This window comes from Silurus aristotelis (assembly GCF_946808225.1).
Source record: "Silurus aristotelis genome assembly, chromosome: 13".
NCBI lineage: Eukaryota > Metazoa > Chordata > Actinopteri > Siluriformes > Siluridae > Silurus > Silurus aristotelis.
The window spans coordinates 29,882,602-29,897,397 of NC_139586.1; the positions used below are offsets into that span (position 1 = coordinate 29,882,602).

The 14,796-nt window shown below is 39.0% G+C and overlaps 1 protein-coding gene across 1 annotated transcript in view; it reads left to right on the forward strand.

Annotated features, from left to right (window-relative positions):
- The window catches only part of ncanb (neurocan b), a 46,317-nt gene extending 33,620 nt beyond the window's left edge, over positions 1-12,697 (forward strand). Inside the window, exons 8-9 of the mRNA XM_083559070.1 lie at positions 8,571-8,687; positions 12,609-12,697. Of these exons, the coding sequence (XP_083415196.1) occupies positions 8,571-8,687; positions 12,609-12,628 (137 nt within the window). The 3' untranslated portion in view covers positions 12,629-12,697. The remainder of the gene's footprint in view (positions 1-8,570; positions 8,688-12,608) is intronic.
- The last annotated feature ends 2,099 nt before the right edge of the window (positions 12,698-14,796 follow it).

Genomic DNA, 14,796 nt, shown 5'->3' on the forward strand with positions numbered 1-14,796 from the left:
GCTCTCACCTAGAGGAAGCTGGAAGTGAATGGCAGGGCAGGAGAGGGGAACAGACAGGCAGGGTAGCTGTAGGACTTGGGAATGATCACCGAGATCTGCAATATGAGTTTGATTTAAACTAAAAACAGCTTTTTGAGTGTAAAGTATAACATAAGGAGGTAATTATGTCCCTAACACATGTTAAAGTGAACCTTCTGGGTGAGGGATGTAGTGAACTTTCCAATAAAAATCTGATTTCAGTTCTTCCCACTGTGCAGGATGTAATGACAGTCACAACTCAAAGCTAACATCAGTGTTTTATAATCAGAGGAACTTAGTGACACATTGATGTTATTTTTTAAGATGAAATATGTAGAATAAAAACTTTTACATAGACTAAAGTTATTCACTGGTTTGACTTAACAACTTTTCTCTTTTATCTGACACGTGAAACCAGTTAACAGATCAAATATACACATACAATATCCCCCAGATCTCCCAGATGAATGTTGGATTTAAAGTGATCAACAGTGTAATGTCTAACAGTTTGCGAATGATTCTTAAATGTATCCTACTTTCTCTAAACTCTAAACTCTAAACCCTGACCTTCTTCCATATGGATCAATTTTCTGTCCTGATCTCAAGAAGTCTGGGGAAAACTCTGAGTAGCACCAATCAAACGCTGGAGTAACGCAGTCAGCTTTGTGGATCTCCTCACTGTGTTCAAATAATGTCAACCTTCTTGGGCTCCTGAGCTTCCAATACGTGAACTTGTAAATATAGTAACCTACTTAATCACCAGCAGGTCCAATATTTGCATTAAACCTACAAATTGTTTGTTCCAACTGAGATTTAATTTTTCTACATTAGAAGGCTCGTTATATTAGGCCTTCATGGTGGCCACTCAGATACTTTCATGTTATTTTCTTTGAACTATCTTTATACAAGTTTGGATTTGAGGAGGAACAAGTCTTTAAAAGCTTGGGATCTAACTTAGGGTGCATCATTCCCATGTTATCAAGGGCACTATCTGTAAAATCAGACCCATTCACAAAAACATGTGTGCTCTCAATTAACTAATTACGACAACCAGCCAATCAGAAGATCGAAAATCAATACATAATTTTTTGGAATTTTTCAGACTGTTAAAGACACAGATGCGTTGGTGTTTGTAAACCTTTGACCTTCTGGGGTTCTGATATAGTAAACTAAATCTGTTTGTAATCAATTGTACTGAAATTATCCCTGATGTGAGGAAAGTAGACGTCATAAATTGGATGTACAGTAACATGAAACGTGGAGTTGTGAAGACTGGACATTATTGCTGGTTGTCAATATCAAGGCTCAGAATATCGTTTCCAATATTATTAGTTTGATTCTCACAGCTGTGGTGAAATCAGTGCATCCCTGTTAGAATAAAAGCTAGAAAATCCTCCAGAGACTTGTTTGTGTTCCAGCAGTATTCTTCTCAAGATCTGAAGGTCCAGATGTATTATTCTTTTGAATGTACCGTATTTTTCAGGCTATAAGTCGCTACTTTTTTCCCACGTTTTGAACCCCGCGGCTTAAACAACGAAGCGGCTAATTTATGGATTTTTCCTGGGTTTTTCCCGGTTTCACAAACTTTAAGCCAAAAAACTGAACCCCAGAACATAAGACCAATGAAATTTCCGAACAGAAACGAAAAAAAACGCACCTCGCCTGTGTTCTGAGCTGCACGGTTTCGGGAGGAAAAAACTTGTGGTGGTGATTTTTAAACACACGACGATGCCAAAATATAAACTCCCGAGAGAAATATTTGTGAAAGGAAGGAGGAAGACAGTGAACAATGACTTTCTTGGTGGGCTACTGTTTAGATACAAGCCGTTGTAGCACGTTGAGTCTGGGTGAAGGGAGGAGCTCGCTAACTCCAGTTACAACAGAAATCATATAAACACAGACAGGTTTCCAAAACTCGTGCTTTTTTATTTTTCTTGGCAACAGCGTTACGGGTTAGTCAAAGAAACTTAGAAATCAGCATCAGAAATTAGTAAGGACATATTCTTTGGTCTTGCACACACGCAGTAATAGCGGAAAAATGCGGCGGCAGGCTATTCCCAAAATGCCGCTCTGCTCCTAAAGGAGTGTCAGGCTGATGGACAGGACGCGGAAGCGGAAATAACTCAATCATGGTTTCTTCAGTCAGTTCAACAAAAAAACACTCACAGTTGCCGTGGCGAGAAAACAAACAAGGAATATCCGCTCGAGACAAGTAATCCAAAACGAAACTCAGAGTCCGAAAACGAAAGTAAACTGCAACGACAAAGAGTAATCCGCACATGGACACAGAGTCTGGAAACAGAACCCGCAGGCAGGCTGGCGGTCACGGGAACAGGAGATGACCAGCATGACAATTCAAGAACCGACAGCCTGTGACTCGAGAACGTGAGTTTATATAGTCTAGTCCTTAACGAGCCACAGCTGTCGGTGATCCTGGCAGGCAAAGTATAACGAGGAACCATGACAGCTACTGAGGGGGGCGTGGCAGGGTGAATCTCTGACAGCAGCCGAGGGAGGCGTGGCAGGGGAATCCCTGCGGCTTATTTATGTTCAAAATAAAAATCTTTGTTAAATTTAAGCTTATATTTGGGTGCGCTTTATAGTCTGGAAATTAGTTAGTAATCAGACCCTCCTACACTGTGATGGTTCATATTTCGATCCACTCCAGAATATTCAGATTTTATTTGTCTTATTAATAAAAATAATTGATAATTATCATCATTATTATTACATAAAGTAGAATAAAAAAAATAAAAGGGTAGAAATTTAGTTGTAGAATAAAAATCTAATATAGGAATGGAAACATATCCATGATATTTTATATTATTTTGCTTTATTTACATTATAAATATATATATAAATATATACATTTTTTTTCTGCTACATAGTTTTCTCCGTTTTATGTGTTTACGTGAAACATCTCTTTTCTCTTATTAAACTCATCTGGAAATGTCGGCTGTGGTTCAGTAATGGATCACTATATTTCACACCATACACTGAGCTCGTTTGTGTTTTTAATGAGTGGAATATTGATTGTGTATTGTACACTCCACCCCCTGATTATAGACCCAAACCCTGTCTCATTGTAAGCGATAAGTCATGACTAATTGTTTGAAAATAAAATCGATGTCTTATTCCTCCTCAGCTTGGGTTACGAGTCCTGTTTAATGTTCAGAGCCACTTAATCCAATAATCCATTTGACAGGATTGAAAAAAAAAAACCTCAAGTAGGCAATGAAAAGTTTATTTCATCATAACAATGAGAGGAAGCCCTTGAACTCTGCTGTAGTGGTCGTGGTCTGTAAAGGCAGGATGATGTGACTGGAGAAGTATGTGATCAGCTCTCAGAAACACTCATTAAACTGGTCAGGGAAAATCTTCAGCTTGTCTCCTGCTCATAGAATATCAATTTCCCAGCTGCCTTTTGAGAAAATATCACCGCTTCCTTTGGTGCTGATTTCTTTTTCACATCCCTGAGGCACCTCTGTGTCACCATCTGTGTGCTCATGCATGAAATTTATCTCATGACAACGTTCTCATCTTTTCAAAGAACAGTGTGATGATAAACACCAAAACACTTTTGTCTGTGAAAATCAATTTTGTCTGTCAGTTGAAGTGATGTATATTTTGGATTGGCACATGATTGATCAGTATGACACTAATACACTAATATATAATAATAATACATCACACACGGACCCTCCAGCAGTTCTAAATATTACAATGAAAAGATAATATATAGATATAATGAATATATTATGTAATATTAGATATTATAAAGCATGATTTACACTCACACACTACTTTAGTAGGACTACCGCTATACCTGTACACATTGATCCATTCAGCCAATCAATCAACAGCATTAATCAATAGAATACAGGTTTAGCTTTAGCTGATGATCAGGTGTTCAAACATAAAACAACATTGGAACCGTAGCAGAAGCAGAAGTGTTACTGTGCAACTGAGTGGTGGGAATATTTCCGATTTCTATAATTAGATTTTTCTGATCTCTGGAATTTCCTGCATAACAGAATGTGATCACACTGAGTGGTGCGAAAGAAAGAAAGAAAGAAAGAAAGAAAGAAAGAAAGAAAGAAAGAAAGAAAGAAAGAAAGAAAGAAAGAAAGAAAGAAAGAAAGAAAGAAAGAAAGAAAGAAAGAAAGAAAGAAAGAAAGAAAGAAAGTCTTTAAATCATTATTTAAATGAATAAATAATGATTTAACTAAAAGGTTCTGACCAATCAGATGAATTTAAATGGCAGTAACTCAGTTTATGGAACCTTTTAGTTTCCATTTAATACTAAACTTCCATCTCCTGGTGTCTCTTCACTTTCTACAGCAGTATTCAGTTCAAGTTCAATTCAAGGTTATTTCTAGAGCCCTTTTCACAATGCACAATGTCTCAAAGCAGCTTTCTGAATGTAAAAACTGAAGAACAGCAAAGTAAATGTTAGTGAATTCTGAGTATTTGTCTCTGATGAGCAGCCTGGGGTGACTGTGGTGAAGGAAAATCTCCCTGAGATGTTTTGAGGAAGAAACTTTGAGAGAAACCAGACTCGACAGGGGAACCTCGTCCTCATCCGCTGGACACCAACATGTGATTGTGATTATAAATCATTGAAACTCCGAAAACTGAGAAATATCATGAGCAGCAGAGTGTGTGATTATGAGTGATGTCTTTTTTACAGTCAGTTGAAGCTCCTAAGCAACTCAGAAATTAGCTCAACATCTGAGATCATTATAAATTCTAGAACCAGTATCAATAGTAATATCCTGATATTATCTGATAAAGCAAACTATTTAAACTTTTTTCTTAAAAAGGAACTTTCACAAAATGATATTAACAGAAGAATAGAACAGAAGCAAATCCAGGAAGCTGATTACATCTGTGATTATACAAAAACTATAAATAATCTGAAATGCAAACATCAACCTGAACATGAATGTGGGTGAAACCAACCTATAATATATCAACTGTAGAAAATGACAAATGAGGAACAGTGAGTGCTGGAAAAGGTGCAGTTTATACACAAGTGCTAATGACCGTGAAAGTGGAACAGGTGAGCAAACAAACATGAACTCAGCTCAGGAGGTGCAGTAACTTGTGGGAAGTGTTGGGTGTGATCTTTACTGGAAGATACTGTAGATATCACTCTGAATGAGCGAGCTGAGGTGCTGAAAAGTGAGTGTGGATTCCTCAGGATCTGAGAAGAACCAGATGGCATTGAGTCATATTGTGTATTATTAATGCGAGTCTGCGCAGTGTGTGTGTGTGTGTTAGGAGATATTGGTGGGTTTAGTGTGAGCACGTTAATGGTTGGCTTTGCTCCTGTCCTCATCCACCCCCTGTCCACTTCCTGTCCATTACTGTGCAGACACTCCAACCTACAATTCCAGTTAATGGTGGTAAAAGGACACACTGTGTGTGTTAGGCTTCTCTCAGGCTTCTCCACCGTTCATCACAACCACAATGTTGTGACTGTTACACGAGTCTACACTCATTCAGAGTAATGACCTGTTTTTATGGCTCCTTTCTTCTTTATTCATGAGTGTATTTTAGTTTCTATTATAAATATTACAAGAAATATGACTTTCTGCTTGTCTGCTTTACTGAGTCCAAAAGAAGCCTGAAATTATAATGGAGGCTGTGCAGTGTGTGATGCGGTTTGGGCTGCGACTGCATTACACAACAGCACATCATTTACCAAATCCACCAGAGCAAACCGAGAGAACGTGAGCGCAACTTCTGCTGGGCTCAAATCCTATCCCTCCGATCGTGAATTCATTACGACAATGAGTTTGTTAAATCTCACGTTTATAACTGATCCCACCACAAAAACACGTTAATCCGAGACTTCACGCCGTTATAGCACATCAGTCCTGTAGACGCCAGTGTGTGGCGCTACAAGGCGAAGAGGGGATGGTTTATGAGAGCTGAGCACATCAGTGAAGTGGGAAGAGCTGGATCACAGTGTCCTTCCCCTAGGAAGCATCCATCATGTTAAGCAGGGTGCCGACATCACATTCATGCCAATCTGTCACCGTGCTGGAAATCATGAGCCCGGACTCCCCTCCGCAATCCCCAGTCACGCCAGCATGCATGGACCTGCAGTTCCTCTCCTGGAGCTTTACTCCGGAACGCTAGGGCTTCGTTCTGCTGCTCATGTGGAAGCCAGATGATATAACAGATTTATACAGAAACCAACAGCTTCATCCATGAAGTTTAATTATTTAAAAATGTTATGGAATTTAGGTGAAATTCGACTACTGGAATTGATGCTGATGATCAAAAAAACATGAAAACATTAAAAACGTGATCCAGTGGTGAAGGAACGGAGTATAAATATGGCATGAACAGATGATGTGTACGATACAGTTATAAATACAGAGAGGAAAAGTTATACGTCATTTTTCTCTTTCAGCACGCTGTTTAGGACACACACATGTTGTATTTTACTTAGATATGAATATGGGATATTAAAATCAGTAAACAGATACACTATATTGCCAAAAGTATTGGGACACCTGATCTTTCCTGCCATATGCGGTTTTTCTCCAAACTGTTACCACAAAGCAGCTGGAGGCACTCAGTCGTATCGGACGTCTTCAGCCGCAGTATAATACATTTAGCATTCACTTAAACTTGGAAACCCAAATCCTGGTCCAGCATGGCAAAGCCCCTGTGCACAAAGCCAGCACCATGAAGATCTGAATGACATGGTTTTGAGAGGAAGATCTTGAGTGGCCTGCTATAAAGCTCTGATCTCAAGCCTGCTGAGCACCTTTGGGATGAATGTGAACACTGACTGCACCCCAGACCTCCTCACCTTCTCACCTCCATCAGTACCTGACTTTACTAACACTGTTGTGGCTGATAAACACAAATGTCCACAAGCACACACCCACATGTAGTGGAACATCTTCCCAGAAGAGTGGAGCGAATTATCTGAGCAAATTAGTGTGGAATATAATATGTACAAAATAAATGTGGAATGCAATGTTTAAAAAGCTCATTTTTCTCTTCCATTTAAATTGCGCCACCATCAGGAGAATTTTAATGAAAGGAAAAAAGGTAAAGGGTTTAAACAGTGCTCTTTGTTTGTTTGAGCTGAGCATATTTATTTTCATAGAAATGACACTGCAGTGAACATCAAGACTTTATACTTCTGATTATTTCATTTTTTTGTAGGAGGCAGTTTTATGACAGAGACTGAGATTTTGTATAAAATCATTGAGAGAGAATTTAGACAGGGATTTGTCAGAGTGTGAAGTTGATTAGAGAGGTGGAAGGAGAAGAAGAGAAGGGGAAGCCAGAGGAGGAGCCAGATGAGGTGGATCACGATGAAGAGAAAGAATACCTTCACTGAAGACCAGGCAATGGGAATGGGTGCAAATATTGTCTTGGGTTAAAAGAGGAACACTGATGTACTTGATGTGCTGATGTATTGTGACCCGAATGCTCAGCTTCTACAGAATATCCAGGAAGTGAAACTGTCTATAAAATGATTTGCTTTAACGATTTGCCAATAACCAACTCATGGATTATGGAGTTTCGACAAGGCGGCTAAAACTTAAAACGACCTTCAAAGAGAATCTCACAATACACACATGAAGCATTAGATGCAAACCTTTTATTGTCATTTCAACCCTCTGATGCAGTACACAGTGAAAGTCTATCAGATGCAGAATGCATGGATGCAAAAACAGAACCTTGTGCTATAAATGCCACATTTTCATCTCCAAAAAGTTGCTTCATCAGATACTATTATCATGGGTCAAATGTCTAATGCCAAATTTTTCAGAAATTAAAACAATTCAAGAGAAAATAGTAATGAAAATGGAATAGAAAAAAAATAATGTAGAAAAAGAAATAAAAATGTCAAAAACACTGAAAGGATATAAAAATCATTCCTAATTTAGAATTTTGCAACGTGTTTTTTTACCAGCATAAGAATATAATTTATAATGGAAAAATAGAAATTATAAAACTTTTCCCTGGGTCTCAGGAGGATATGGTGTACTGTATATACAGTGTCATTCAGGAACTGTTTTCTGTATTATTGTATTTCCTCTCAAAATAGTAAAATAAAATGTTCCTGAAGATCCAACATGAGCAAAATGATACACATTACTGCAGTTTCACGTTCAAAGTGATCAATTCCAAAATGACTTTAGTGAAAGTCTTCGAGTATCTGATTTGAACAGTATTTGTGTTTTTGACTCGTATTGAACGTGGACTCAAAGACCAACCTCAACACCAAGGCATATGTTAGTGAAAATCCAAAAAAAACTGTTGATTTGTGGTTTTATTTCCTAAAATACAAAAAATCGAATTGTACGACTCATTAACACTGCATTCAACAAAATCAACAAAACCATCTTTTTTTTCAGACGCTGTTTACGCTGCACTCCACCTTCTGTGGTTTAAAATCTAGACCGAGGCAGACTAAATCATGCTCATCAAGACCATGAAATTAGGGATTGGTCAGTTATTCAGCTTCACATTGTTCTCTTAGTAATGTCATTTTTCCTTTTGATTTCTGTCTCCAGCAGAAGAGGAGCCTTGCCAGACGAACCCGTGTCTGCATGGGGGAAGCTGTCTGAAAGAAGGGGAAGGGTACAGCTGCCTCTGCCCTCTGGGGTATTATGGAGAGAGCTGCGAGATCGGTAAGTGAACAAATGAGTGCAAAGGTCAGGTCATGAGTGAAGGAAAAATAAATGTTGAAGTAAAGTTGATTGCCAAAGTCTGTTCTGATGTTCCTGCTGACTCCTACTGATGCTGGTGATTACACAGATGATAACAGTGAGGAGAACAGAGCAGCGCTACCTCAAGGCCTCCAGGGGATAATATAGCATGCAGCTTATTTTGTCCTTTCTTCACTCTTGGCACACTTGTAATTTTCCTGTTGGTTCACAGAAGATTGATTATAACAACAAGACCAGTGTGTGGCAAAGTAGGCGGGAACTCAAGTGGTGCGTGAAGCTGAGAGAGAAACACATCTACATTTAAACTTCTGATGACCTTCTCTAATGAAAAGCATATGTCCCACTACATGACTACGTGGGCTTATAGAGAAATGCAGTATCTCTGTGAAAAAGTACAGCTGCATTGGGGCAACCTACACACACACACACACACACACACACACACATGCACACATACTGAAAAAACTGAATATTGATTGATCTTCTATGGTTATCTCCCAGCTGTCTTTATTGGGAACTAGGGTCTGGTTTCAGTCTAACAAGAATGATGTGTAATCTGATGATCTTAAATATTGTGCCACATAAATATAAACTTTTCTCCAAGCATAAGATCATAAACTGATAAATATTGATTTTCAAGCATTTTTGGTATTTATTAATAGTGCAGTATAAATGCAACAAAACATTTAAACCTACTACTTCCTGCACAGATATGCTTTACTTTATTATCATATTGTATAAATATGATTATAGTTGGTCAGTAATGATACTGAAACACTGACTTCATTTTATTTGTATAGTGAGCCAGCCAGTAATATAGTGAGCCAGCCAGTTAATATAGTGAGCCAGCCAGCGAAGAAGTGAGCCAGTGGTGACTGTGGTGAAGGAAAAACTCCATGAGATGGTACAGGGAAGAAAATCTACAGGGAAACCATCCTTATCCTCAACACCGAATGTTCGTTCATGACAGTTCCATCATTTTAGAGGTGTCCAGTGATGATGAATACCTGTTTTGGAGCAGACTGTTGATATTAATAACAGTCTAAATCCATTCTTAAAGTTCTTGAGTTGCTCAATAACTTTATGGATCTTTAGCCTGTTGATGTGGAACCATCTTCAGCTGCACAGAGTGTCTCCATCCAGAAGTAGGACATCAGGATTATTCAGACAGATCCAAAGAGAAGAAATCATTGTTTAAATCACTAAATCATTGTTAAGGTTATCAGCTTTTCACTGATTAAGACTTAAATGCAGAACTGTTCATGGAGATTGTAGACATAATGGTTTATTTAGCAGAACTGTTTATATTAATTACATTCCAAATCCATCTTCATGTTTTATATCCACAGTAATCTCATGGTTCTTCAGACTGGTCATGTGGAGCCATCATCAGTAGCACTGAGTGGTTTCCCATTGATGAACTAGATGGATTATTAGGTATATTTATTGTTATGTAATGGTTAAATACACTGTACAGTGTGATCAGGGTGTAAGTTGGAATGTCAGGATCTCCCAGGCACATGGCGCGCACTTCCGGTTACGCGGTGCGCACTTTGGGATCGTGGCCATCTTGCCGTTTTTTCCGTGCCTCCCGGTATTTAAGGACACCAAAGACTTTAGCTCGGGGCCAAATTACCTCACTGGCTCCTTAGCCCCTGAGATGACCCTGGCCACCCTGCCTGCTCTGGTTCCTGCTCCTGCTCCTGCTCCAGCTCCTGTTCCTGTTCCAGACCCCTGGTCTGCTCTGCCTCACTAGTTATCTGGTTTAAACTCTGGACAGTTCTTCACATTTTGTTTCTGCTCTGCCCTTTATGGTTCTGTTTGCGGGTTTTTGATATTTTCAACTGTTTTTTTTCGGTTTTGATTTTGTCTCCCTGCATTCCCTTTTTGCCTGTTTTGACCCTGGACTGTTTTTGTCTTGCCCCATTGCTCAGTTACTTTTCTTATTAAAGCCTGTTTTTGCCTAACTCCTGTTCGCATCCTGCATTTGGGTCCTCACTCACCCAGTCACACCCGCACCTGCTTTCCTGACACGGATCTCCTTTAAGGCGTGTTATGACATCAGGACCACAGCATCAACACATCCCAGTTCATTAAAACACTCTCAGGGTCAACCGATTCATTGGTCTCTGCAATTAATCATCACTGATATCAATCACTGAAACTAGAGTCTATTGACAAAAAATCCATATCGGTAGTTTTTCCAGCTTGCGGTTCGCTGTCATTATGAAAGCGACCTCTAGAGGCGAATCAATGATGCCACGTGTAGTTTGTTTTTACACGTGAGTCTGCGTGCCGCACAGAGAGCACTGTATTATATTTATTATTTATTTCATTTAGAAGATTTGCATAACTCTGTACTGTTTTTTTTTTTTTTTTTTATCAGAACGTATGTTCAAACCTAGCTAGCGGTATCGTAACATCCACTTTTGGTCGACCTCCACATTTTATATCCATGATCCCTACAGATCTACTCCTTTACCTAAAATTGGAATTAATTATCAGTTTTATACACAAATAAAACACTTATCCTGATTGTAATCCTACCTGATTACAACAGCATTATTAAACCCAGGGCCACTCTTGATTAATTGTGTACATGCTTTGAGGTCAGAGGTCACAGCTGTGCTCAGTCATGATTATCGATCCCTCAACACGGCGCTCGCGCAATCGATGCGTGAATTATGTTAACTAATAATAAAAGGCTGAAGGAATGCGGCAATTATTAAACTGCATGTGTGCAATAATTACTGATATTTTGTGTGTTAACTGCTTTATGATGCCAATTACACTGTAGAAGTCAGAAAAGGGGCTCGTTATAGATATTTAGGGTTCGAATCACATCTTAATTACACACATCACGTCTTTTGGCTTGTCTACTGATTATTCCAGCTTATAGTATAATTATTTTAAAAGAATTATGTGTGTGTGTGTGTGTGTGTGTGTGTGTGTGTGTGTGTGTGTGTGTGTGCATTTTGCTGTTTGTGTAATTAGCTTTTCATGAGTTCTTTTGTATAATATGAATTATTCGTAATTGGTGAGTAGGTTAATTGCGGATTCACACACACACACACGTTTGATCAGATTTGTTCCACTTTATTTCTGCTCATTTAAGTCGAATCTATTTAAGAAAGAGATACGAATGAATTTTACTGTTACATTTTTCCACAAAAAAAAGAAATGAGTAACTCAGGCATGCTATTCTCAGAGGGTTTCCCTACGTTTCCTCTAAGTTGTGCTCAGCGATTATTTGAGAAGAGGTGTTTAGGATTCCTGCATTATGCATGGACTACATTACTACTAGGCAGCTGCAATATTTATAAGGTAATCAGAGAGTGTCCATAGGGACAGGGTGCATTTGTTCCTGTCTGTAAAGCAGTCAAATATTCAGGAAATATATAGGAATAGGAATCCTCGACGATGTGCTGAGGCCGAGGAACGAGCCATTAAAGTTAACTGCATTCGGTTCTTCAGTGAGAAAGCTACATTAACATGGGGTTAGTATTTATCCAGCTTGGGTCAGCAAATCAGCTTTGTTTGAAAGCAAGTCGAATGAAGTTAAGAGGGTCACTCTGTCAAACATCTGAAGAAATCTGTCTATTGGGATTTGAAGACGATGGAAAAAAGAAATTCAGATGTTCTCCATCAGTGTCAGTGTGCCTTCAGGGGGAATGGAAGGTGCTCATGTACGCTCATTATGCAGTGGTCTGGTCAGCAACAAGCCAGGAACGCTTATTAAATGGTCTTGTTCATTAAGTTAACTGCATTGGCCTGTGTGTGTGAGTGTGTGTGTGTGTGTGTGTGTGTGTGTGTGTGTGTGTGTGGAGTGTGTGTGTGTGTGTGTGTGTGTGTGTGTGTGTGTGTGTGTGTGTGTGTGTGCAGGTTGTCTGGGTTACCTTTAGCATTCAGCATCTAGCAGTCCCTGTTTCTCTTCACTTGTTCTCCTGTGGTTAGCGTATGCGGTTAAGTCTCATCCTCCACTCCACAGCTCGTCTCAAGTTTGTCCTCCATGGTTGTTTTCATGGTCTTCAGGCTTCATGTTTATGTTTTGTGCATTCATGTGATGTTATTTAACACAATTAAAGATATTAGGAATTTATCCCTGAACCTCAGCAATGATGGAACTGTAATGAATGAACATTCAGTGCCACCTTGATGAGATCTGGTTCCTCTCATGGTCTCTTCCTCTTACAGTGTTTTTCCTTCACCACAGTCACCACTGGTTTACTCATTAGGGATCCACTTAAAGGCAGCAAATGTGTACATTATAACTTTATATTGGAATGAACACTGGTATAAAATATCTATTGTTAAAAAAATAAAACTCAGTTAAAGATATTACAGAACTTTACTGTAAATATCTTTTTTTAATAATGTTTTACTACAAGCTTGTTTTTTTTCACGTTGCCTACATTGAAGTGCATCACAGATGATTGATAATTGATTTGCTGTATTTCCTCATGTTTTTTTTTAAATAAAAGATGCACACATTTTATCTGAATAATTTACTGAATGGTGAACACCTTGAAGAAAAGAATCCTTATCTCTCAGTGCCTCGCATCCTGTTTACCACACTTTTTCTTTTTCCTTTCTTTTCTCTTTCTTATTTTTGCTGCAGAGTTCTTTTCCTTTTCTCATTGCAGTTCCTCTTCCCCGCCGGCTTGTTTTTATTCTGCATGGAAGCCGGATGGAAATTGCTCTATGCAGCACAGATAAGCTGAACGCAGCTTTATGGCTCTCTGACAAAATTTATTTCATTGCCTTCACCAAACGAATTATTCTTCTAGAACTACTAAGATCTCAGACCTAACAGGTAGACTCACCTGATCAATTTACAGCCAGGCAGCGTGAGGAAGAACACTCTGAATCTTACACACTTCCAGATGGAGAATCGAAAAAAACCCATTCCCATAACTACATTTCCAGGCTTCTTTGCATAGACACCAGTCCTGTAATTGCGTTTGAATGATGCATGAAGGCTGCTCTATTAATAATTTTGCGCTGTAACCTATGGGCTGAAAATACCTACATGAAGAATGTTTCTGCCGTCACAGAGCTCCTGATCCTCCGACTCCAGCTTTAGCGACACAAACACATTTTACTAACACCATTAAAGGAACAACAAGAAGAAAACACACCAAATTCATCTCATTTCTTCAGTGTTAAAAGCAAAGTGGTGTCAATAAATCAATGTTTATCAATGAAAACATCTGCTTCTGCTGAAGCTCAGACTCCTGATGTTCCTGTACATGGAATCAAACGTCAATAGATGCTGAACGGCAGTTATTCAGCTTTCTGCTGTGATGCCATTGTTCATTCATTCATTTATTCATTCATTCACTCATCCAGTTATTCATTCATTAACCTGAGCTCAGGATCGAACCCTGGACCGGCAGCTTCTTACCCGCTGCACCACCGTGTGATACATAATCATCTGTAGTTTGGTCAATAGCACTGCTCGGCATTTATAAATACTGTACAGCCCAAAGACGCTGCCATATTTCATGCAGATGAACGGCCAAGAACTTCCCCAGGCCCCCAGAGCAAGAAGGACCAGGTTCCAGAGCTTATGTTTCACAGATTTTCTTGATTAGGAAAATGAGCTCTGACGATGCAACAAAAAGAACGAAACATAAGCTCAAGCTGTGACACACACACACACACACACACACACACTGTATACATGGAGACAAAAAGAATTCCATGAAGTCCTGATCAAGCGTTCAGGTGGCCATCACATCTCTTGCCCTGGAAAAGTCACAAACATCTTCTCTTAGTGATGGAAAGAATAAAGCAGAAAGAATGTCAGTGTTTCAGAATCATCTTTAATGAGGATTCAAGTTTCATGTATGTACAAGGACAAGGACATGGTGTGCTGCTGCTATAACAATTTTAAAAACTAGAGAAATAAAATAAAGGAGTAATTAATGATAGACAATAAATACACGAGGTGATGTGATGAGGTTTGTAGAGTAACGGTGTAACTGGTGCTGTTCTGACCCACATGCGTTCCCACGACTGCGATTTCATCACAGACAGCAAGTTAGAACAAAGAACAAACGTGACATTC